A 24,296-nucleotide genomic window follows, 5' to 3' on the forward strand; every position below is an offset into this window, starting at 1 on the left:
ACTGATCAGGGAATAGATAGCCCAGCCTGCTGGATTTTTTGGATCAATTGAATAGCTAACCAATCATTTTCGACCACTAAGCCAGTCTTTTCAGCTGTAGCACCCGTCAGGTCATCAACCAACCGCTCAAGATAAGCAGCATTGCTTTCTGACTTCAGCTTTGCAAAATAATTAGCCTCAAGCTCTGTTTCCGCCATCGCAGCCAAATAACCCAAATAACGATCTCTAACAGAGGAAACCTCACCAAAGGAAGCAGTTGCCACAAACATGATCCGACGGCAATCCTGATCAATCAAATGCTTGGTCAACTCATAGGCTCCGCCCTTATTGTCTGCAACAACTGCTGGAAAGTCAAACAGGTCTAAGGCCTTATCCAAAAGCACCAGAGCAAGCCCACGCTGGGCACAATAAAACAGCAGCTCAATACTATGATTAACGTCTTCTGGATAATAAATCACACCAGCATAATCAGCTAGCTCCTCCAAGCTTACCGTACTTGTAAGCTGGACCATCAGGCGATAGCCTTTGTCAGCAACGATCGTCATGATTCCTTTAGCATAATCTCCCAATTCGTAATCAGAAGCAAAGGGCAGGATCAACAAAATGTCCTTATTAGGCTGAGTAGACGGTGGTGGGCCATCGGTCACAAAGCTGCCCTTCTAGCTTCAATTGGCTCACGCTTTCAACTATGATAAATACTGAAATCTCCACAAAACCCCTTCTGATACACATATATATGTATCATCTAATAGTTTTTGATTGAATCTTAGTAATAATATATTTTATTAAAAATCAATATCCATCAGAAAGTTATGTTACAGTTGTAAGATCAGGATAAACCCATTGAACTATATACATCTTTTCAAAAATATGTTACATGAATAATGATGAAGGATATACTAAAGAAGAACATTTACCATTACTACTATATCTTAAAATTCTACACCATGAAGTACAGAGTAGGGAATATTTGATTTTTCAGTGAAAGGTTTGTTAATAGACTAAGCAACAATGTTTAATCGAAATTTCACGAAACGTGGAGTTATCTTTGTTCATATTGATCTTTTTGACTTTTTTTATATACAGATGCATTTTTGTGCTCACTTTGAATAATTTTCTATATACTACTGTTTAGACACTTTTGCATTGTAAATACAGCATATGCTTTATCGTCGTCAAGAGGAATTCAAATGAAATATTTCTACTTAGTTTCCATTTGCATTTTGTCGATTCTTAACGACTGCGCTCATAAGGTTTGAAGTGAATCCACTCTGAACTAAATAACTAATCATTTAGATTCATTAGCGTCAGCATCTCTGGTTTCTGAATGAATTGACTAAAATATGTTATTTTTTTGAGCAATAGTGAATCACATCAATGTTATATATTCAAGTGTTTAGTAGTTATGGTTGTTTTGTTCAGGTATTTAAGCACACAGACAGCTATTTTAATGGGCAAGTTGTTTAGATTCCCTCGGTCCAGAACTTGTTTTTTGAGATGACTTGAAATGATGGAAATATCACAAGTTATCTGTTACCCATTTTATTCTCAATTTAGTGATTTTTGGATATTTGAAGATAGTTCATTCTACCTAATGGAGTCACTTAAGGAACTCTTAAAAAATAGAAGGCTCACCGGTGTCTCTATTCGTGATAGGTTTGTCGAATTTCTAATTAGATATAATTCACCGTAAATTCAGCCATGTTGGCGGTGAGACAATGAACACAACGATGGCATTGGATGGTGGTGGGGCTGTCTGTCAAGGTTATTAAGACTGGAAATGTTAACCACTAGATTACAAATCACTGACCAAGTGCTTTCACGTAGGTCTTAAGTTCAGTCATGTTACTGTGGAGTTTAAAGCTAGAACGAAACAGTGTTTATCGCCTCACGATTCTCAACAAGTCATCAGCTGATGAGATATTGTAATTAAAACCACCCTGGTATTATTAAATTACATAGTCAAGAAAAGAAAGAAACCACTTACTTATCGATTTCATTTAAGGCGTAGTCAATCATTGATTTTGAATTATCGTCTAGATTCCATTTCAGTCTTCTCGGATACGCCAATTCACATACAGATGGGAATCGAACTAATTTCCATCGTTTTACTTCTTTCCTAGAATTCAAATAAGTGGCAAATACTGTCTTTATTTTATCTTGTTTAAATTAACATATTCTTGAGAGCAAATTATTCTATAATAGCATTTTCTCAGTCAAATAGAAAGCGATATCTTTTTCGTCAATACTGTTGTAGTGTGAAAATAAGTAGTATTTCCCTCACATTCATTTTATTATTGTTTAAAAGAAGTACCCGAATGAATATCTAGTGATGGTTAAGTTCCAGTGACCGCTGGATAAAATCTACTCTAGAAACCACTATAAATTAGTAGGAATGTCGTTCGATGTACAAAACGATGAGGTTATCATTTTTTTCAACTAGTTTAATAATTAAACTGTGTTCTCGTTATGATAACATTCAATTAGTAATTAAATATTGATAGATTAACTAGTGATTAGAGAATAAAAGATTTTGTTTCAATTCGAAACAGTTTCTATTTATGAATTGATTTTATTTAAAGAGTTTCTGACAATCGACAATAGCTGTGCCGTATTCTATGATCTATTAATATTACGTATTCAATATTCTTACCAAGATCAAAGCAGAGATTATTCGAGCTCCAAAAGTAATAATATCGCTTTCTAAACTTTCCAACTATTTACTGACGACATTATTTAAAATGCGATCGAAGTTATATTCCATTTCGCAAATCAAATAAAACTCAATAACTTACATATATTGAAGAATGTGTTCTATCAGGCGTACTACAGCAATTCCTTCAGCAACAGAATGTTCATAATTAAGACCACAATTACCGTCACGGGAAATGATAAACTGGAAAAATGAAAGAAAAATGATATTTAAATGTACTCACATGCATCTGAAATTTGCAAATAGAAAACAAGAATACAAAATGTACAAATATATTTTTGGTACTCATTTATAATTATCAGTAAAGGTTGTGGAGATTTCTGAGTTTAAATTAATATCATAAATGGATCAATTTTAGACCACCATTGAAAACCTGGTAGCACTGGACGGCCATTTCATCTTAGTATGTGACTCCTCAGGAATGCGCATCCACAACTCCGTGCGTGGGACTTGAACCCTTGGTCTCGTGCGCGAACCCTATGTTGATAATTGACATGTGCTCACTAGTGACTAGCTTCAAGATAGATTTCCTGGAGTTCTAATGGGAAGCCGTGACCAGTGCAGTTTAAACGCGTCTGTTGTGAGTCAGTTACTCATTAAAGAAAATAGTGGATGGTCGCGCAATATCGTGGATTGGTTGAAGTTGCACAATAATACCGTTGGATGCCGACTCACTGATCTACAGTTTAGACGTTCGCGTGAGTGGCTGAAGGTCCTGTGTTCGAGTCCGTTTGTTGCAGGATTATGGATGTGTGCTGCTGAGGAGTCACACATCAGAACGAAACGGTCGTCCGATGTTTCGAAGTTTTCAATGGTAGTCTAACCTTGATCTATTCATGATATCAATCTAAAATCATTTATACTACTGTAAAGTTCACTTTCATTGAAATCGAATGAGTTTTCACTGTCTCCATTAAGTATTTAACTGTGGCCTCAATAAATAGACCATAGAGTTGCATTTTGATGGTAAAGTTCGGACGAACAAAATAATCCCTCCTCAGACTTGGACGCATTATTTCTGAACTTATGTTTAACTGAATTTGATATTATAGATAACTAAATTTCGAATCTGTGATTAGAAAAATATCGTAATCATCACGATATCTACTACATATACCTTAGGTTACCTCTCAGGTTACGAATGAGGAATACTGAGAAATTTTAAACTAGAATAAAGCAGGAGTCTAATTCTTTCAAGTTTTCAATAGTATTTTTCGGCTGCTACCATTTTATGATGAATACGGAACTGAAGTTATTATTAAGAGAAATGATTTCACTCCTAAATACCAATGGGAAGATTTAGACAACCAATACAAACATGGACTTAATTTCACCCCACTGTACAAGCTTGTGGCTATTTGGACTCAGTAACTAAGTGGATAACGCAATGGTGTTTGAAGCAAATGGTACTGTGTTCGAGTCCCGGAGCGAACACCAACTCTGGGCCCAGGTACATCCAGCTGACGAAGCGCGTCCTAGATTTCATTGCTAGCCGCCATCCATCTCTGCTTACAACGCTTGTGACTTTTGGCAACGTCGAGGCAATCCGCACAGGGTGCACATGTGCCAATAAGGGAATGATCATTTACAATTCTAAACATCAATTGGAAGATCCAAACAGCCAACACAAAAAATGATGTATAGTTAACTGTTATACTATGTTTGAATCATATGTGAGAAGAACTGCAAATTACGATTCTTAAGTAGACAGAGCATCTACATTATGAAAAGAATAATTTTATGTCTTGGATATTTTTCAATATAATCATGGAAAAAAGTTGTTGGCTACTGAAACTGACTCTTTAGAAACATTTGGAAAGATGTAAGATAATTATTCAAAATCTCTTTAATAGTAATTAGGAAAAAGTAGTATGTTTGATTATTGAGTGAATTTAAACTTAGTAGATAGTTAATAGAAAGGATAAATTAACTCGAAATGAAAATATCTAATCCTTAGGATAGTTATATTCGGCCAGACTTTCAAAATATTAGTCAATAACTGTTTAGTACTACTTAATTCTCATCAGTAGTCTACCCGAGACCAGTGCTCATGATATAAACTATAGAAGTCCTACAAACTTCATAAATCCCCCTGTATTGACAGTTATTAAATAAGCTGACAGTAGCATAAAGACTGTGTGATATAAATATTATATAATGATTAAGAGAATAAAGTTAAAGGGAATACAATTTTTTCGACATTTAAAACTGTCAAAAAATGAATTTATTACTTTCGAATTTAGAAGGGGTTTTGTGGAGATTTCAGTATTTTCATAGTTGAAATCATGAGTCAATTGAAGCTAGACCACCAAGGAAAACATGGAAGCGCTGGACGGCCATTTCGTCCTATTGTGGGACTCCTCAGCAGTGTGCATCCATGATCCCGCCTCACGAGATCCGAACCCAGGACCTACCAGTCTCGCTCCATAGCGATTAATCACTAGACCAAATCTCTAGTTTTATTTCACATCTAACGAAAAGCATTCATGATCTTGTAAATCATTCACATACAAAATGAATTTATCATTTAAACCTATTCAGTTCTCTTCCCATCTATCATAATAATGAAATTGAAATAGTCTAATATTCATTTTAATTTGTCAACATTTTATCGTTACAGTAGATCAGGAATAGTTAAATAATAATATTTCGTCAATAATCATTCACATTAATTTGTTTGTGCAAGTATTTATAAACAATTGTCTACGTATAATACTCAATGCCCAGTTTTAACCGAAAACCATCATCAACAGTTACTATGGGAAAGAACAAATCAGATTCCAGCTGAAGAGAAAATTAGGAAAGGATGCTGAATCAGCATCCTTGAAATTATCAAACTGCATCACGAGGCAAGCGCTCACATGGGATCGTGGAGGAAAACGGAAAAGACGAAGGTTAAAAAGCACACTAGTAGGGAATTGAAAGCAGACATGAAAAGTATGAATAGCAACTGGAAAGAACTGGAAGGGATTGTCCAGGACAAGTTGGATAGAGAATGCTGGTGGTTAGCGTGTTCTCCACAAGGAGTAACAGGCATAATAAAGTAAGTAACTAAGTAAGTGTATTCTTTCATATCTATTCGTCTAACTTTTATTTTGCCATGATATTTATCTTGTTGTATTTATGCAATTCGCTATTTTTTTCACTTTGTTATGAACAATGAGAATTTTTTCATGAAATTCTAGGTGATTAGTTAATTGGGTCCTGGGTTCGAATCTCGGGAGGCGAGATTGTGGATGCGCACTGCCACTGAGGAGTCCCACAATAGGACAAAACGGCCGTCCAGTACTGCCAGGTTTTCTATGTTGGTCTAGCTTCAATTAACTCGCACTTTCAACTATGAAAATACTGAAATCTTCACAAAAACCCCTTCTGATCAGTTAATTGTAAAGAAAGTAATATAAAGAAATAAAATTAGTAAATAAAGTCATTTTAGATAGTGATTTATTTCTTCTTATCCATTTTTAATCTCTATTTACTACTAATCTTAATAAATTTCTATATTTTAAAAAAATAAACTTAAGTAATATCTGATTTAAAAAAGGTGAAATGAAAAAATAAGATTTTAATCATGATTGGTATTGGTAAACTATGACAGTACAATAACATCTATTAATTTTATTACTCATCCATTTTCTTTCTTGCCAATATTTTCACTGTTAATTTTTATCCTTCACTCATCTTCTGTTTTTTCTTCTTTTTTTGATAATATTATATCGTTAAATGAAAAAGGAATAGTATATAGAAAACAAGTATTTCTGTTAACTTATATGGAGTAGTACTACGTAAAAAAGCTGATGCCTATAGAAAACGCGATCAAGAATCACACTTTTCGCGTGGGAATTTACCTCAACTAGAATCTGTCTATGTTGATCATTGGGATCCCCCAAGTGATGATTAATATATGGAAAATTTAGAAAAAAATATAGAGAAGCCTTTGATGTAGGTTTGTTCTCTGAGCTGGATGGTTTGATCGTGGAGCTTTCATCGTCTCTCTGAACGACATCATCAACACAAACTTTGGGTAGAAGTGAAGTGTTTGAGTTTGGATGATGATGTCGTTCAGAAGGACGACGAAAGCTCCATGACCAATTCATCTAGCCCAGAAAACAAACGTATATCAAAATCACCCACCTGAGCTACAAATCTTCACCATCTCAAAATCATACAAGTATAGAGAAGCTTTACAAATGCCAAGAGTTGGAAAACTATCAACGGGCCTAATTTCTAATGTATTTCCTTTCTTGCCAATATTTTTACTCTGTTAATTTTTATCCTTTACTCGTCTTCTGTTTTTTTCTTCTTTTTTATTTTTGATAATATTATATCGTTAAATGAAAAATAGTATATAGGAAACAGATATTTCTGTTAACCAATATGATATAGATACTTGAACAAAATCAATTCATCTATAAAGACATACTGTCAAAAATTAATCTACTCATCTTCCAATGACTCCCATGGTATCTTCTCTTTTTAACTTGGCTTGTCTTAAAAACTTTTTATATTATTATTATCTCTTTTAAAGTTTTTCACTCTTATATTATGACCAATTTTTTTTTGTAAAAAAATATAAAATAAATAATGGGAGTAAAAATTATATTGAAAACTAGTTGTTTGATTGTTTGCTTGTGTTAAAGAATTTTGTACTGTTTTATTCTATTTTTTTTTTGAGGGAAAACAATTTTGTTTGTTCATTTATTTGTCTTCTTATATTAAGAAAGAAAAAATAAGGAAACAAGAATGCAAAAGAAAACAAACCACAAACAGACACACACACATACACATAGATACATACATACATACACTTGTTTTCATGGTTGATAATCAGTTTTTTTCCTTCTTCTTCTTCTTCTCAATTTTTCAATATCATGAAACATCTCAAATGAAAGAAGGATAAGCACAAGTCATTGGAGATATACACAAGCACATATGTGTACACGCACATATTGATGTATATCATTATATATATATTTACTTAATCTATAAACTTTTACAATTTCATTTAAGCACTTCTACTCTCTAGTGTATATTCATTATAAAGGATATAAAAGAAGTGAACAGATGAACTTAGAATTTTGATAAATGTAATATGAGATGAATATGATATTCTATGATATATATGTATTTTTTTATTTTTCTTTAGCGAGTAAATTTTTTTTTTATTTTTTCTTTTTCTTTTAGAAACGCAACAAGAGAAAAAATTTATTGACTTTTTTTTGTTTTAAAAAAATTTTATTCGAAACAATTTTGAAATATAGAAAAAAAAATTTTTTTAAAGTAATAAAGAGAAATCTAGTTAAATAAATAGGAATTTAGCGTGATGTTTCATAATGATACCAAGAAAAATAATAAAGATGAAGTTAAGTATATTAGGATTAACAAAATAATAGTGATAATAATATTAAGAAAAAAGAAAATTCAAATGAATTGTAAATAGTTCTTTTCATAGTTGAAAGCGTGAGTCAATTGAAGCTAGATCACCACAGAAAAACTGAAAGTACTGGACGGCCGTCTCGTCCTGTTGTGGGACTCCTCAGTGGCAGTGCGCATCTACGACCTCGCCTCGCAAGATTCGAACCCAGGACCTACCAGTCTCGCGTCAGAGCACTTAACCGATAGACCACTGAGCCGGTCGGCATCTAACGGTGTTAATGTCTAACTTCAACCAATCCACGAAGTTGAGCAACCATTTCACTAATGTTTTCAGTGAGTTGTTACCTCACAACAGACCTGGTTTGAACTCCACTGGTCACTGCTTCTCACTAGAACTCCTGGATTTACTTCTCGAAGTCAGTCACTAGTGAGTAAATGAAACGACCGTCCAGTGCTTCCAGGTTTTCCCTGGTGGTCTAGCTTCAATTGACTCACGCTTTTAACCATGAAAATACTAAATCTCCACAAAAACCCCTTCTGATAAAAATAGTTCTTTATGAACAAAAGAAAAAAGAAAGGGTAACTTAATCGAATGTATATCAGTAGATGATAAGTAAATTAACAAATATTTTAGTAAATAGATGTATGGTGTGGTCTACTTATATATCCACATATGTAGTATACGGTAATAGTCAGAAATAGAATGTATTTTGGCAGAAGATCGATAAGGAAAGAACAGGAATGAAGCGCGATCGGTACGAAAATGCATGAACAATGAAATCAGAGAAGATGGACTGATATTTGCAGAAGGAACAGCTAAGATTGAGACAATTGATTGTTATTTTGTAAATTAACTGTTCATTGTATGGTTATCAGAATTTAGTGAGATAGTCTGTAATTACTGCTTAAATACATTCGATTGTCCCCACCTGTGTTCTCGTTCAGATATTCCTCATCTACTACTTTGCCACTGACCGAAGTCAAGACTTGTAGATAACTGTATTGCCTACATACCAGTAAGTCAAGATGCGATGACCTACCTTTCCAATCATTATTCAATGTCGTCAGTAGTGTCTCACTTTACTCACCCGACTGAACTCGAAAAGTTCAATGGGCACTGGTTTTAAACTGTTACCTAGTGAAAGTCAGTTCACTGCATAAGCTTTTTTATTGGGTTATTTACGCTTTAGTGCTGATGAGATTGAGTACAAATTGTCAAAAAAATCAAATAACATTTAATTGGTTGAGATTCAGCTACTCAAAAGTACTGAATCTCTCAAGTTTTGTTTAACTGCAGATTTCCCTAACAGTGAAATCAAAATGAATCACATTGAATTTCTGTACTTGAACGGTCTAATTGAAAACCGTGAGTAACCATTTCTTCCCACTTTTAAAGTCTTGAAAAGTTCACAGAATATACTTCGTTTTACACTGTAGTTATTGTTAGACAAATCTTTAAGTTGAAATATTTTCATCAGATTACTTATTGAAAACTCACTAGTATGCTTTAGTAGGAATTGTCTTTCATGTACATATGGATACTTTCAGTGAGTAATATCTTGAGGAAGTTAAGTAGTATTTCAGTAGTAAACGACGGCTACAGGAAATAATTGTTGGTTTACTATCATCAGTCATCAAATAAACGGTAAACGTATCAAATTTTTTAATAATATTCGAAAGCAAAACTAGTTTATGAAGAGATAAAGATAATGTTTATCATTAATCGCGTTTTAAGTAGAACACTGTTATTATATAAAAGCGAACGTTAAAGCGTCGTTGGTAATAATAATATTAATAATAGTGTACACTATAATTAAAAACTGCCAAGCAAAGTGGAAAAACGAAATTATTATTATCGTTTTGTTTTCTAAATAATTAACCTTGACTACTTACTTATGCTTAGAGAATTAGTTTTTTTAGCAGACTAAAATCTCCGACTGTAATGTTTGTTTACATCTTTATGTATAATTAGTGAAAAAGAATTATAGGTTATAAAAGAATTTTTTTACTGCTTCAGAAATATTAAAATTTATCATTGACCAAGCAGGTTTTCTGTGGAGATTTTAAGTAATTTTTTAAAATATGTAGTTGAAATCATGAGTCGATTGAAACTATACCACCGTGGAAAACCATAAGGTATTTCCTGGAGTTCTAGTGAGAAGCAGTAGCTATTGGAGTTCTACTAGGTCTGTTGGGAGATATCAACTCACTGAAGACAATTGGTGAACGGTTGCTCAATTTCGTGGATTGGTTGAAGTCAGACATTAACACCGTTGGATGCCGGCTCAGTTATCTATCGGTTAATTGCCCTGGCGCGAGACTGGTAGGTCCTGGGTTCGAATCTCGTTCGGCGGGATCGTGGATGCGCACTGCCGAGGAGTCACACAATAGGACGAGACGGCCGTCCAGTGCTTTCAGGTTTCCCATGGTGGTCTAGCTTCATTTGACTCATGATTTCAACTATATTCATCAAGCAGTTGATAATTTTTGCCCAGGAGTCTGGTTTATACAAATCTCAGTTGTTTCACTATATGAATGTCAGGTTTGAGGTTCATTTATTTCAGTCATATACAAGAATATTGTTAAATTTAACTTATGATTTACAAGAAAAAAAAAGATTTTTAATTGTCTGACTATTCTTTACTAACTGAAATTATGATCATTATTATATTAAAACAACTTAAAATCTTCAAAATCAAATGGTCATCTCTTGTGAAAGAAGTACTGGTCTGTGAAGTCAACCAAGTGGAGAATAGAACAGTAACTCACTAATTTTATTGAATAAATATCACTATATATTATAACAAAACAGATAATGACATCATGAATCAGTAGTCAAATCATATCATACTCCTTTCTAGACGTGAATATCTCGAATTCAATCCTAAGTTGGATGGTGAGTGGTTATAACGGAAAATTAGAATGAAAAGGAAGTTGATTGCATTATATTCTTTAGTAATCCTACAATTTATATCAGTTTTTAAAGAAGTCAGCAGACAAAATAAAATACAATTCAGATAATTAAGATTTATATAACTTAATGTTTGTTGAGATGCCAACATGGTTACACCGCCTACTATGATAAGATGTACGGTAAAATGTAATGAACGATTTGCATACAAACAATGATTTGATTGAGACTGCTTGTTCACTATTAAAGTAAATGAATAAAACTTGGTAGGTGAAAAGAAAACGATTTATTTTCGACTATTTTCCCTTGCTAATTTAGATGCATTTGGTTTTAAAAAAAATTTAAAGAAAGTCTGTTTATTTTCCAAGACAAAAGAGAAATCTCATTGAGTAAAGTTTATTAGTTTTGGAGAATTTTTAGGAAAGTCATTATTTTAGAAATATTAGGTTGAGCAGATAAGTGGGAAAACCAGTAAAAGTGTAGTGGACGGCAACACAATTGGAGACAATCGAATGTATGTGAGCACAAAATTACTGAATATCTCGGTAAAATCTGAAAACCATACAGTAAATACTTCATTTGAAAAATGTCAGCCAATCGTCTCATACTTCATTGTTCTTTTATTTCTACACCAATCATTCTCTGTTTTCGTCCTCTTTTCTTCAATCTTCGTAACTATCTGCCTCCAGACATTTCACTTTCTATTGATGACACATACTACTTATATCTATCGACATCATTAGCACACATCACAAAAATATATGATAATAGAAATTAGAATTGAAATTCAGTTATTATATAGGCTTTAAATTGACTTAAAGATAATTTGCGTCACAGACTGACGTCAACTAAATTATCACAAAAAACCAACAAAAGTCGAACGTCTATTTTGTCCAATAAAGTTCCGAAATATTGAAGAAGTGTTAGCAATCACTGATGTTAATGTATAATACTGGTAGAATATCACAAATCTAAAATAAATCAGAGATATAAACTATTGGATAGAGACTCACTATTAGTAAGACAACGTATTAGAAGTGAGATCTAAAAATTTTGGGTTTGATCTCTCACCAAGTTGTATGTACTGTTGATATACTTCATAAAAGAATGAAACAATTGTTCATTACCACTTGTTTTTTTGATGATCACTTAACTGAAGTTAGTTTGATTGTAAACTATAATAAAATACTTGTATTGATTAACAAGTAACTTAACAACAATTTATTCTATTTAAACTATATACTTAATTATATATCTTGATTATACAAGCTAATAAATTCTTACTCCCTCTTGAAATAAACGAAATAAAATGATAGAAATAACAGAAAATGAACTTAACAGATAATAGAAGCTTTAGAAGAACAAAACATAATAAAGAGGGAGAGTCAGTCTAAATAGAAAAAGAAAGAAAATGCAACAAGCTTCAAAATAAAGTAGTGGATAATAAAGAAAGTAATACTTCAAAGGTAAATCAGATAATTAAAGAAACATTTACAAAAAGAAAAAGAGAAAAAGAAGTATATAATTAGAGAATATTGTTTGAGTTAATCAAACAAATGTAAATATAAGTATGTACATATATGACATAGAATGAGGTATCTTTTTTATTTGAAAAGGGAAATTCTAATAATGAAGTTTAGCATGAAATTTCCAATTCATTACCAGTTTCATATACTAATGAAAATGAAATAAGAAGACGAAGATTATCAGAACTATGTGATGATATATTAGCGTAATACATTTCGAACAATCTAATCACACGTAATATACTTGTTAAGAATATTTATATATAAAAATAAAAGGTTAACTAGACTGGAAATGAAGGGGGGTAAACAAGGATAATAATAATAGTTGAAAGCGTGAGTTAATTGAAGCTAGACCACCATGGAAAACCTGGAAGCACTGGATGGCCGTTTCTTCCTATTGTGGGACTCCTCAGTGGCAGTGCGCATCCACGACCTCGCTTCGCGAGATTCGAATCCAGGACCTACCAGTCTCAAGTGACTCACGCTTTCAACTATGAAAATACTAAATCTCCATAAAACCCCTTTTGATAATAATAATAATAATAATGTGAAAACAATTTGAAACTCAATCACTCTGGATAATAAACTCATATTACCAGGGTAGGTTTAAGGTGAGAACTAACTAAATCACTCTATTCATACGAAGAAATACTGAACAATATAATAAAATATTCAATGAAACTACTTATTTGGTGAAATTTTTGTAGAAATTATGTGTTTTCAATAAGTATGCATTACTCATAAGAAGTATTTTATTTATCTGAATCAAGAAGATTATAGAAGACATTTTGATAATCTGTTTGTTTTAGTGTGTTTCATTAGTGACTATGAATGCTTTGATTGTTCTACAAACAAACCATTTGAAAAATTCAATTGTATGGTTGATGTTTTTTAGGCTACATTTATGTTTTTAAGAAGGAAAGATCATCAGTAATTGTAGAAGAACTAAAGCATATTGTATATCACCAAACGTAAATAATTTTAAACTACACTGTTCATTTTTAATTCACATAGTTATTTGATTTACTTTTTAATTGGAATAGTTATAAATCTTTGTTATTTAAAGAAATTAAGAGATTTCAGCTAACTGTATATCTTTAATGATTTCAGATTACTTTTGTATATTTTATAATTGAATCACTTTTTTTCTTTTAATTAACAATAACTTCATGTAAGACATTAAATAGGAATAATATAATTGTAAAATCTCAGAGAATGAATTTGAAGTGAATCCAACGTTTCACCTGGCAATTCATTCGTTAGCCACCAAATGCCCTGGTACGGCCGAGAATGAGGAGAGTGCGCTCTCCCTCTCGAAATGCTCTCACATGACCATGCATATATAGCCTCTTCCAGGGAAGTCCTACACACTGCCTTCTCGTGCCACGGGTGCTGTTTATGAAATTTAGAGGACGAAAAGTGAATGTCTGACACTTTAACCGGGTTGGTGGACACAGAGGGTCCACCTAAGGGAGTTGGGAAACCCTGATTCCAAATAAATGGTGCAAATGGGCTCCAATATCGTAAGGGGACAAATGACGTATGAATCAATCGTTGGTCGCCAGCTACCGTGGGACTGCATCTCCTCACGATGCTCCGCTGCCTTGTGGATCAGATCTTTAGGTCAAAGGCTCCGGGTGTGGCTTCCTAAGAAAACCACCTGCTTCGGTTTGGGCACCTGGGCAGTATCACAGCACTCATACAAATCAAATAAGATTTGTGTGGCACATACATATCTGGTGCCTTTTTGTACCAATATTTATGTGTTTAAATAAATAATAAACAAATTCATTCGCTGAGATTTTACAAATATATTATTCCTGTTTAATGTCTTATATCAACTCACCGCCCAAATACTGGGAAACTATTCGCTCTAATTTAGACGAAAATTCCTATGTATTATTCTGTAATTGCATCAAATAACTTCGTGTATTTTATCATTTCAGATTTCTAATATACACTCTTTACTTAAGATCAATTAATGAAACTATTCTAATAGTGTTAATGTCCAACTTCAACCAATCCACGAAGTTGAGCAACCGTTCAGTGAGTTGATATCTCACAACAGACCTGGTTGAACTCCAATGGTCACTACTTCTCACTAGAACTCCAGGAAATATCTCGGTTAAGTGCTCTGGCGCGAGATTGCTAGGTCATGGGTTCGAATCTCGCGAGGCGGGATTGTGGATGCTCACTGCCGAGGAGTCACACAATAGGACAAAACAACCGTTCCGTGCTTCGAGGCTTTCCACGGTGGTATAACTTCAATTGACTCATGCGTTCAACTATGAAAATACTGAAATCTCCACAAAACCCCTTCTGATACTATTCTAATCAAAAAAATTTACTTCATCTCGGATAAAGAATATGTATATATTATTATTACTATTATGCATTCAATAGAAGTCAAATAATCTTAGAAAAAAAATTTAGACTGTTTTATTCTAATAAATCATTATGTTTGAAAAATATATACAAAATATTGTTATATTGTTATATATACTACTAATTAGGGTTAAATATTATCTTCAATATATAAATTTATACAACTATTATCAGAATCATTGAAGGAGAAAAAATAGTAATATTATTAGTTCAATACGTGCATGATTAATGAAACTATTGAAATTCACTGAACTATTTAATACATATATAAATAAGTAGTAATATATGAAAAGAAAGATTTGCAAATGAAGAAAAGAAAAAAAGTTACATTATTATTAACATCATTATTAATTCCTACTTTAGTAGTAATATATACAATTGAATTCGTTATAAAGATAGTTACTCTTACTATATGTATCATATACATTGCTATTGATAGTAATAATACTACTAATAATAGTAATGTGAGTAGTATCATTAGTATTATTTTCCAGTGTCCTATTAGATTTACAATATAAGTAGAAATAAAATCTTGTACTTATTATTCATGTTTACATGTGTTTACTTGTTGCTGTGTGTGAACAAAGATAAACTATATATAGAAAACACGAAGTCTATTTGTTTAGTTTTATTGACCTAGACTAATTTTTTATGGGAGGGGGAGGGAAACACATCAAAAAACAAATAAATGAACTAACTATGTAACTAATTAACTAGTTGGTTAGTTAGCTAGTTAGTTAGTTAGTTCATTCATCATTAAACTAAAAGAAAAGCAGTACAAATGAATAAAATTACACGAACACATGTGTACATAAGTATACAGAAGTCGCTCTCTATATACATATTGGGATGGGCGTATTTAGAAAAACTAACAAATGAATACAAACAACGTAAGAGAAACATGTGATCAAAATTCGAATAACTATTATTATTTCCTAATTTGTTGTTGTCAACATCATAGTTAACTTTCTATTTCTTTAGTTAATCAAGTTGTTTCACTTTTTTTCATTTTTTATTTTAAAAAATCGAATGAATACATAGGAGGCTTCATGCAGTGTTTTAATTTGAAAGTATGTTCGATCTATTGAGGGAAAAAAATTAGGGAAAAATAAAAAGAAGGAAAAGAAATAGAGTTTTTTCACCATTTCTCGAACTACATCAAATTGAGAAAGAACAAATGAGAAGATACTTGCGTTCGTTTTCCTTTTAATGGGAATAGTTTTTTTATTTCAATTGAATTTCTAATATATCAGTATAAATGGTAGTCATATTAATAGTTAGTATTATGATCAGCTTATGTTTACAGAAGGCAGTATATAAAGGGAAATAAAATTTTGTACGTGCAATGATACAGTTAATTACTAACTTCAACCGATGCACAATATGGAGTAACAGTCCACCATTGTCTTCAGTGAACTATTATCTAATAACAGACGCGCTTGAATTCCACTGGTCACTGCTTTTGACTAGAGCTCCAGGAAATTCCTCTTGAAGTCAGTCATTAGTGAGCAGTGACCAGTGTATTTAAACCAGGTCTGTTGTGAGATAGTAACTCACTGAAGACAATATTGGACGGTTGCTTAATTTCGTGGATTGGTTGAAGTTACACGTTAACAACGTTGGATGCCGGCCGGCTCAGTGGTCTAGTGGTTAAGTGCTCGCACACAAGACTGATAGGTCCCGGTTTCGAATCTCGTTCGGCGGGATCGTGGATGCGCACTGCTGAGGAGTCATACAATAGGACGAAACGGCCGTCCAGTGCTTTCAGGTTTTCAATGGTGGTCTAGCTTCAAAAGTGACTCTTGAATCCAACTATAAAGTTACTAAGATCTCCACGATACAGTTAATTGTTGGTTTATATTTAATTTTTGGTTCACATATAACTTATTGTTCATTAGAATACCGAAGAAATAATAGTCAACAAATATTTTATTGAAAATTCTTTTGATTGAGACCATGAATTGGTCAATTTTAGAGTACCATTAAAGCTTGAAGGTATTGGATGACAATTTTTTTTCTAGTATGGGACTCCTCAGCAGTGATCACCCATACTAGAATGAAATTTCCATTACTACATCCAGGTTTTCCATATTGCTCTAAAATTGATCAATTTATGATCTCACAGCAATATTCACAACCCTTTACTGATGAGAAATCTTTAGGTAGATCATTCATCTACTTTTAATTTAAAGAATATTGCAAAATTTGTATGGATTTTGTGAATTTAAATTCATTGATTTGGTTGCATAGTCACTATATACAGTTAGATAAATTTACAATTTCGATAGAATCTATGAACATTATCAGATTGATTTTATTGTTGTCATTATCTTACAATCATTCTCTTATTTAAAAAAAAAACATTTTGCTGAAGCTAGATGAAAGATCTTGAAGACTTCAAAAGATGCTTTACCATTTATATTCTTGGAGATGTAATTTTATTTGTGTAATATAATCTGTATATATGTAAAATATCAATTTCTAGGTTTCCTTCCTTTCATTTCAGACAGTATGTTCACTTTTTAGTGATGGAATGATTAAAAAAACGTTATAACTAGTTGCTCTCAAACAACTATCATGTAATTATGGTATAAATTAGTATCCATGTACATATTCGTTTACTCAGCTTTGAACTACTTACATGTCTAGTGTAATTACCACGGATAATGTCATGTTATCAAAACTGGACAAGATAGGGCAAATCTGGAACTTACAGATGAATGAGTAAAATATTTAACTTTTAAAATATAAACTAGAGATTCGAAACCCATCATGTAAACTTAGGTTTAAATAGTTGATTGGTATCACAGTTCCTCACACAAATAGAGTAACTAGCAATTAAGTACACAAAAATCTGTACCTCGTAAACCGGCTGGTTTTGACTGTTATTCTGTAATTAACCAAATAATAAAACCAATCAAATGAACAAATTAGACATTTATTTTATCCTATGAGCTATTACTATTCAACAATTTGACAGGCAAACTGTATTTACTCACTACAATAACTAATAAATATAAATAAATAGCTATGATCTGCTTGTTACTCAATTGTAATCAAGTTTATTGACTTGTGATGTCGTCGCCTGATCAATTCTAAATTGAGATAAATTATTTTTCTCTGTAATGTAAACTAATTAATTGATAGAACTTCGAATATTTAATTTAAATTAATGAGAGCTTTGAATACTATTTAACCGATTATTTCATTGACTCAGATACAACACAGTGTTTCTTGAGTCTTTCTTATAATAATAATTCATTCTTATCTTCATCATCATAATCGTAACTTTTTTTATACTGTTACGTATTATCGATTAGCTTGTTTATCTATCTATCTATCTATTTACCGATATATAGATATATACATCAGACCAAGTGTAAACAATAAGGAAACTTTTGTACCATGGGAGATAACAACAGATGTTAACTATTAACTAATGTTCCATAGTATTCTTTTGCCACTTTTCATTTTTATAAAATATTCCCTTTATCATTATTATTAGTTAATGTGTGTCAACGTTTATGCTTGTATGAATGTATGTTACTAGTTTATAAAAAAGAAAATGTAATTTGCTTTTTATTGAGTTATATTGCCATTGTTAGGGAATAAAAATTCTATAAAGAGAAAGGTGAATAGAACAAAAGGTAAGGTTTTTGATGTTGGTTTGCAAACAAACCAACATCAAAATCACCCACCTGAGCTACAAATCTTCTCCACCATCTCAAAAGGTAAGGTAACAAGAATTTTTATCTCAAAAATTAAGTTTAAGAAAAGACTATTTCATCTTATGAAAGATGTATTATTCGGATAACTTATCACATACTTACGCCTGTTACCCCTTGGGGAGGGAGCATAGACCATACATCACTATTCTGATAAGGAATAGTACAAAAATAAATCGTTACTTTTAAGTTTGTGATTTTTGTATGAAAGTATTAGATAATGAACTGAGCTGAATAGTTTAGAATATTAATTGAAATACTGTTTCTATAACTTGATGATAAAATTATGAAATTAGTAGATTATAACTTCATTAAATAATGTTTTAAATGATCTCTAAAACAATTAGTCCATTTGATAAATTTTGATAATGCAATGAGAAGACGAAACTTATCAGAATTATGTTGTGTATTTGCGCAATACATTTCGAACAACCTGATCACACATATATTTGTTAAAGGCATTTTCATATGAAAATTAAAAGAAAAACTAGACAGGTTAAGGTAAGCCATAACAAGGAAAGAAAATAAATAAAGTACACAGAAACAATGTGATGACTACTGTGGATAATGAATCAGCATTAACAGGGTAGGTTAAGGGTAAGAACAAATTGTTTTTGAACACATAAAGGGGGTTTCAATTTCCATATAGCCAAAGCTTCAATAAACCTTGGTATACGTCCTTGAAGGTTTTTGTACAACACTACAAACGCTGACTTGATGTCAACCTTATGACCAGTTTCAACCAAATGTTTTGAAATGGAGGAAGATGTTTGTCTATCCTGTGATCTCATTTGATCATTTTCATCTACTTATTCTTAGTCAACGTTTTGATTATTACTTAACTATCTTTTGATATTTGGAATTTCTGAACACTTTATGGTGTGATTTTTGTAATTCTATTGGCTCATTTGTTTATAAAGTTAGGCTCAGTGGTCTACAGGCTAAGCGTTCGCGCACGAGACCAAAGGTTCTGGGTTCGAATCCCGCATGCGGGATCGTGGATGAGCACTGCTGAGGAGTCTCACACTAGGATGAAACGGCAGTCCATTGATTCCAGGTTTCCAATGGTGGTCTAACATCTCAATCAAAAAATCAGTTTAAATATATTTGTATAGGTTCAGTAAATGATAGGATTAGAAAGAAAATTTACTTTCCTGAATTTCATTTTTTTGCAAGATTCTAATATATTTGGTATGTTTAACGATAATAAATTATCTGAAATAGTTTTGTTTAAAAAGAGAGGTTTATGTGAATTTGAACGTTGGAAGGTGTAATCAATTAATTTTTGAGTATCTTTATTAAAAATCGACTAAACCAAGATTATTTATTCGTGCTTAATAAAGCAAAACTAAAAGGTAACTGTTAAAAATCTTGTACTGATTGAGAGGTTTTCAAAGAGCAATAAATCTTGAGTGATTAGAGTCAATTAGCATAAAGTTCAAAAGACATCATTTCCGTATGTTAGTATGCTCTTTTTTAATCCAGTACTATATTATTTAGGAATACCCTGGAACTAATACTATAATTATAAATTAACAGTATTCTTCAAATACTGTCTTTCTTGCCTTATTTAAGTTTGTGAAAAGAATCAAATGGATTAAAATATAATTAAATAGAATAATGAGAAATCTGTTTTAAAAAGTTAACAGGGATATAGATGCAATTTATTTTCAATATGGACTTCAGTATTGGAAAATGTTACTACTTTCATAAGACAAATTTGAGTATTATTTTTTAAATAAAGGAGCTCTTTAAAGACGTAAAGTTAAAGGTGTTCTAACGATAAATTTAACCCGAAAAAATGAAAAAGTTATTGAGTAAAGAATTCGGTTTATTTTGTGCATAATTTCCAAGACGAAAAGAGATCAACAACACAAACGTTGAAAATCATAAAGTTATCGACAACTGTTAACTTACGTCTTGAAACTTCTCAATAATAAGAATTCAATACTCCACACAGAACAGTATCGAGGAGTTTTAATCTAACAACTAACATGATCCATGTAGAACAATACACTAGAGTTCGTTGGTAAATACTTTCCAATTTCAATAACTTTTAGGTGTAGCATAAATGTCATCCAGTACCACTAGTGACTTACTATCTCACTATAATCTCGTTTAACTCTAAAAATTATGACTTTCCATTAGAACGTTGAGAAATTATTTGAAAAACATGCTTACTATCGATAACATGGTGGTTTAGTGATTTTTATTTTATATACATTCAAAACATAATTTTATGAAACATTTGATTTGAAAAAATAAAAATTTTCAAAGCTTTAGTAGATAACTCACTTGCATTGTTTTATCATACCAACGATTAGCCGCATTAAATGAACTACCCATTCCATGTAATAATTGTAAAGCTAATGAAACATCATCACGTTTATTTAAGTTATTTGAATCATTTGTTTCATTTAAAAATCCGTTAATATCTGTTGTTTCATCTAGTTCTTCAACTGCTTGAATTGGTTTGTCTAAACATAATACAAACATGCTTTTCGCAATAGTTTTTAAATTTCCTTCATTTTCTGGATCTAGTCAGAAGAGAGAAGAAGGAGAAACAGAAGAATAGAGAAGCGTAGAGTACTAGAAAGAAACATGACATTGATTACTACTCAGTGATTGACCGATTGTAGATATTTCAGTGCTATAGAAGGTCAGCCACTACCCGAATGGATCAGTGCCAACGCACGAGACTGTGTACCTGGGTGACATGGTATCGAACCCATTATTGAAAATCAGGTTTCTTAAGATTACAAGTTCACCATGCTAACTAGTGCCAACTTACACGAACCCCAAGTTCAGGATATCCTGTCGACTAACTCCAAACACTTAACATTGAAAGGTAGTGCATGCGATGTTGGGTCATTTAGATTAGTGATCACACTGTAGTTCAACCATAACTCATATTTGTTTTTAGTCCTTATTAAGAATACCTACAACATGTAACTTAAATAATAGTAGTGTTCTATTCTAGGTAGTTGGCGCCTTTCTGTAGAAATTCTGAGACCATAGATTCGTGTTGGTCGGTACTCATTAGTGTTGCTGAGGAACCAGTTACTACCTTAGAAATCCGAATGAAAGAAATATAACGCTGCAGTCAAAAATATTGTCAATAAAATGTTCAGTAGAGTTCAACCAATACCAAAAAACTGTGTATCATATAACATTGATTAATACACGGGAATTGACTGGTGTTCATCACATATGGATATGATATGTCAGCTACTATACAAAGTTCTATTTTAAACTCATCATATTCAAAAAGATTTTTTTATTGCGAAGGCAGTTTAGCTATCCAATTTAGTTACCCGTTTAGTTATCCAATAGATTTAGGTGATAATTTTTTTCCATGAATATTGAGAGAATATTCTATTTTTATTTTAAATTAACAATAATTATATATATATTAGCATAATACCTTACCTTGACATAAGTGTTCATAAACTTCTGCCCATTTATTTCTTGGTAAAGCTGTTAGTGCACCAACTCTTGGTTGTACTTCCATTTCACTTTCACCAGCTACTGACTCTTCAGCGAACTGTGTAACACGACGTAATTGATTATATATATCTTCTTCACTTAATCTACTTCCATTAGTTATGACATCAATAACGAAGAACTACGAAAAAAATACATTGAAAATTCTAGGAAAATTCCTCTAACAATGTTTAAATTTTATGAAGTTTGAATTAATATAGATCATTCTTAGTTTAAAAGATTTAAAACCATTATCGTAAGTATTTTTGTGTTTTGACTGTAAGTTGTACCTTAAACTGAGATCACCTGAAGATTTGATGAATATTAGAAAGCGTTGGATATTTGTTTTGTCTTAGTTTACAGCACTTCATCAATCCTTAGTCATAACCTAACATCGGATCGAGCTCAGTACTTTATGTCTCTACTAGTTACTACAATATGATACTGTATATTTAAACAAAATACTGAAAATTTAACATTTAACATATAATTCCACAGTTGAGTTGAGTAAGTATTCGCAATCAAGATATATTGTAAAAGTATTTTTTCGTTACTAAAGTGGCTTCATGCCAACAATAAATTTTATGTCTAGATCTACAACATTTAAGTCATATATATACATAATTATCAACCAGTGTTAGAGGTAAGTAAATGCTTCACTTCCAATATGGTTAAACTCCACTGGTTACACCTTATCGTTAGAATTACGGGGCTTACCTCTTTTAAGCATTTGTTGTTTGTTATTATAGTATGTTGTTATGATTGTTTAATTTGAAGTTTCATATATTGGAATACCTATAGTTAGACTACTACTTTTCTATCAATATTCATAAAAAACATCTCCGTGATTAATACTTGGCAGATAGCAACACAAAAAGTTGTCTAGAGATATATAGTTCAACGTGAGACCTAAATTTGTTGGAAACGATTCCTGACGGGGTCATAAATACATACTGGTGAAAAGTCGATATGAGGATAAAACAATTGTCTAGTATTTCCTACAGTTATCGAGTTCAACTCAGGTTATAATGAACAATCTTTACAAACTTTTTAACTAATAATTATGTATATTTATCATCTCAAGCCAACTAATTGAACTTTGAATATTTTCTATGGGGTAACATAAATGATAACTTTTTATGCCTAATAACTATTTTCTAAGAATATATATATCCCTTCAATACAGTTTTTATATGATTCTACCAAAGAAGAATATTTCATCAATGAAATTATTATCTCATTATTATTATTATTATTACTATAGTAATTTGCCTATTGAGTATTATAAAATCTACTTGTAGATAATGACCCATTATTACTCCCATGAGAGGAAAAGATGATTCAACAAATAAAATATAAAGAAATAACAATAATAAGGTAATAATTTTTTTTTATCAGAATAATCAATAATCATGATTAGGTTACTTCAATTTGTATGTGTTTATCAAAGTTTGACTTAATATACCACTTATCTATGTAATTCAATATAGAAGATTATTTATAAATATGGGATTAAACCAAAATTTGAGAACAAACAGAATAGAAAACTCAAAAGAACTTGATATTATGGAAACAAAAATTAATGATAGCCTAATTAAGTCATTTGTTAAAAGAAGGGAACAGAATATATTAGTTTGAATTTACTTAGTATTGTTTGTTTGAATCTTTCCATTGATGCTTAGGACTGCAACTGGTCAGTCTTTTATTGGTCATATGTGCATACTGTGCGTATTGCCTCGATATAGCCTTATTTCACAAGCATTGTAAGCAAAGATGGATAGTGGCTAGTGGTGGAATCCAGGACGCGCGTACATCTTATCGATGGTTCAAAGTTTTCAACGTTTAGCAGTGGAATCCAGGACGCACGTTTCGTCCAATTTGGGATGAAGTGAATTCAAACTTCACCCGATTGCACAAGTAAGTGGCTATCAGGACTCAGTAGGTGAGTGGATAACGCGATGGCATTTCAGGCGAAAGGTACTGGGTTCGAGTGCCAGAGTGAACATCAACTCTGAGATGCAGGTACATCTAGCTGACGAGTCCCAAATAGGACGAAACGCGCGTCAAACTGGATTCCACTGCTAGCCACTATACATCTTCAGAATACATAGTTGTTCATTTTGATTATTCTACTTATTAAAAAAAGATAACCATTTGTTTTTTAAATTATTTTAATT

At 31.9% G+C, this 24,296-nt stretch overlaps 1 protein-coding gene across 1 annotated transcript in view; it reads right to left on the reverse strand.

Annotated features, from left to right (window-relative positions):
- Smp_146910 (putative choline o-acyltransferase) overlaps positions 1-24,296 on the reverse strand; it is a gene marked incomplete at both ends in the record, with an annotated part of 62,811 nt that overhangs the window by 9,906 nt on the left and 28,609 nt on the right. Inside the window, 4 exons of the mRNA XM_018789594.1 lie at positions 1,988-2,119; positions 2,796-2,896; positions 20,932-21,173; positions 22,066-22,261. Coding sequence (XP_018655021.1) covers positions 1,988-2,119; positions 2,796-2,896; positions 20,932-21,173; positions 22,066-22,261 — 671 coding nt within the window. The remainder of the gene's footprint in view (positions 1-1,987; positions 2,120-2,795; positions 2,897-20,931; positions 21,174-22,065; positions 22,262-24,296) is intronic.

Source organism: Schistosoma mansoni, chromosome W (assembly GCF_000237925.1).
Source record: "Schistosoma mansoni strain Puerto Rico chromosome W, complete genome".
Lineage (NCBI taxonomy): Eukaryota > Metazoa > Platyhelminthes > Trematoda > Strigeidida > Schistosomatidae > Schistosoma > Schistosoma mansoni.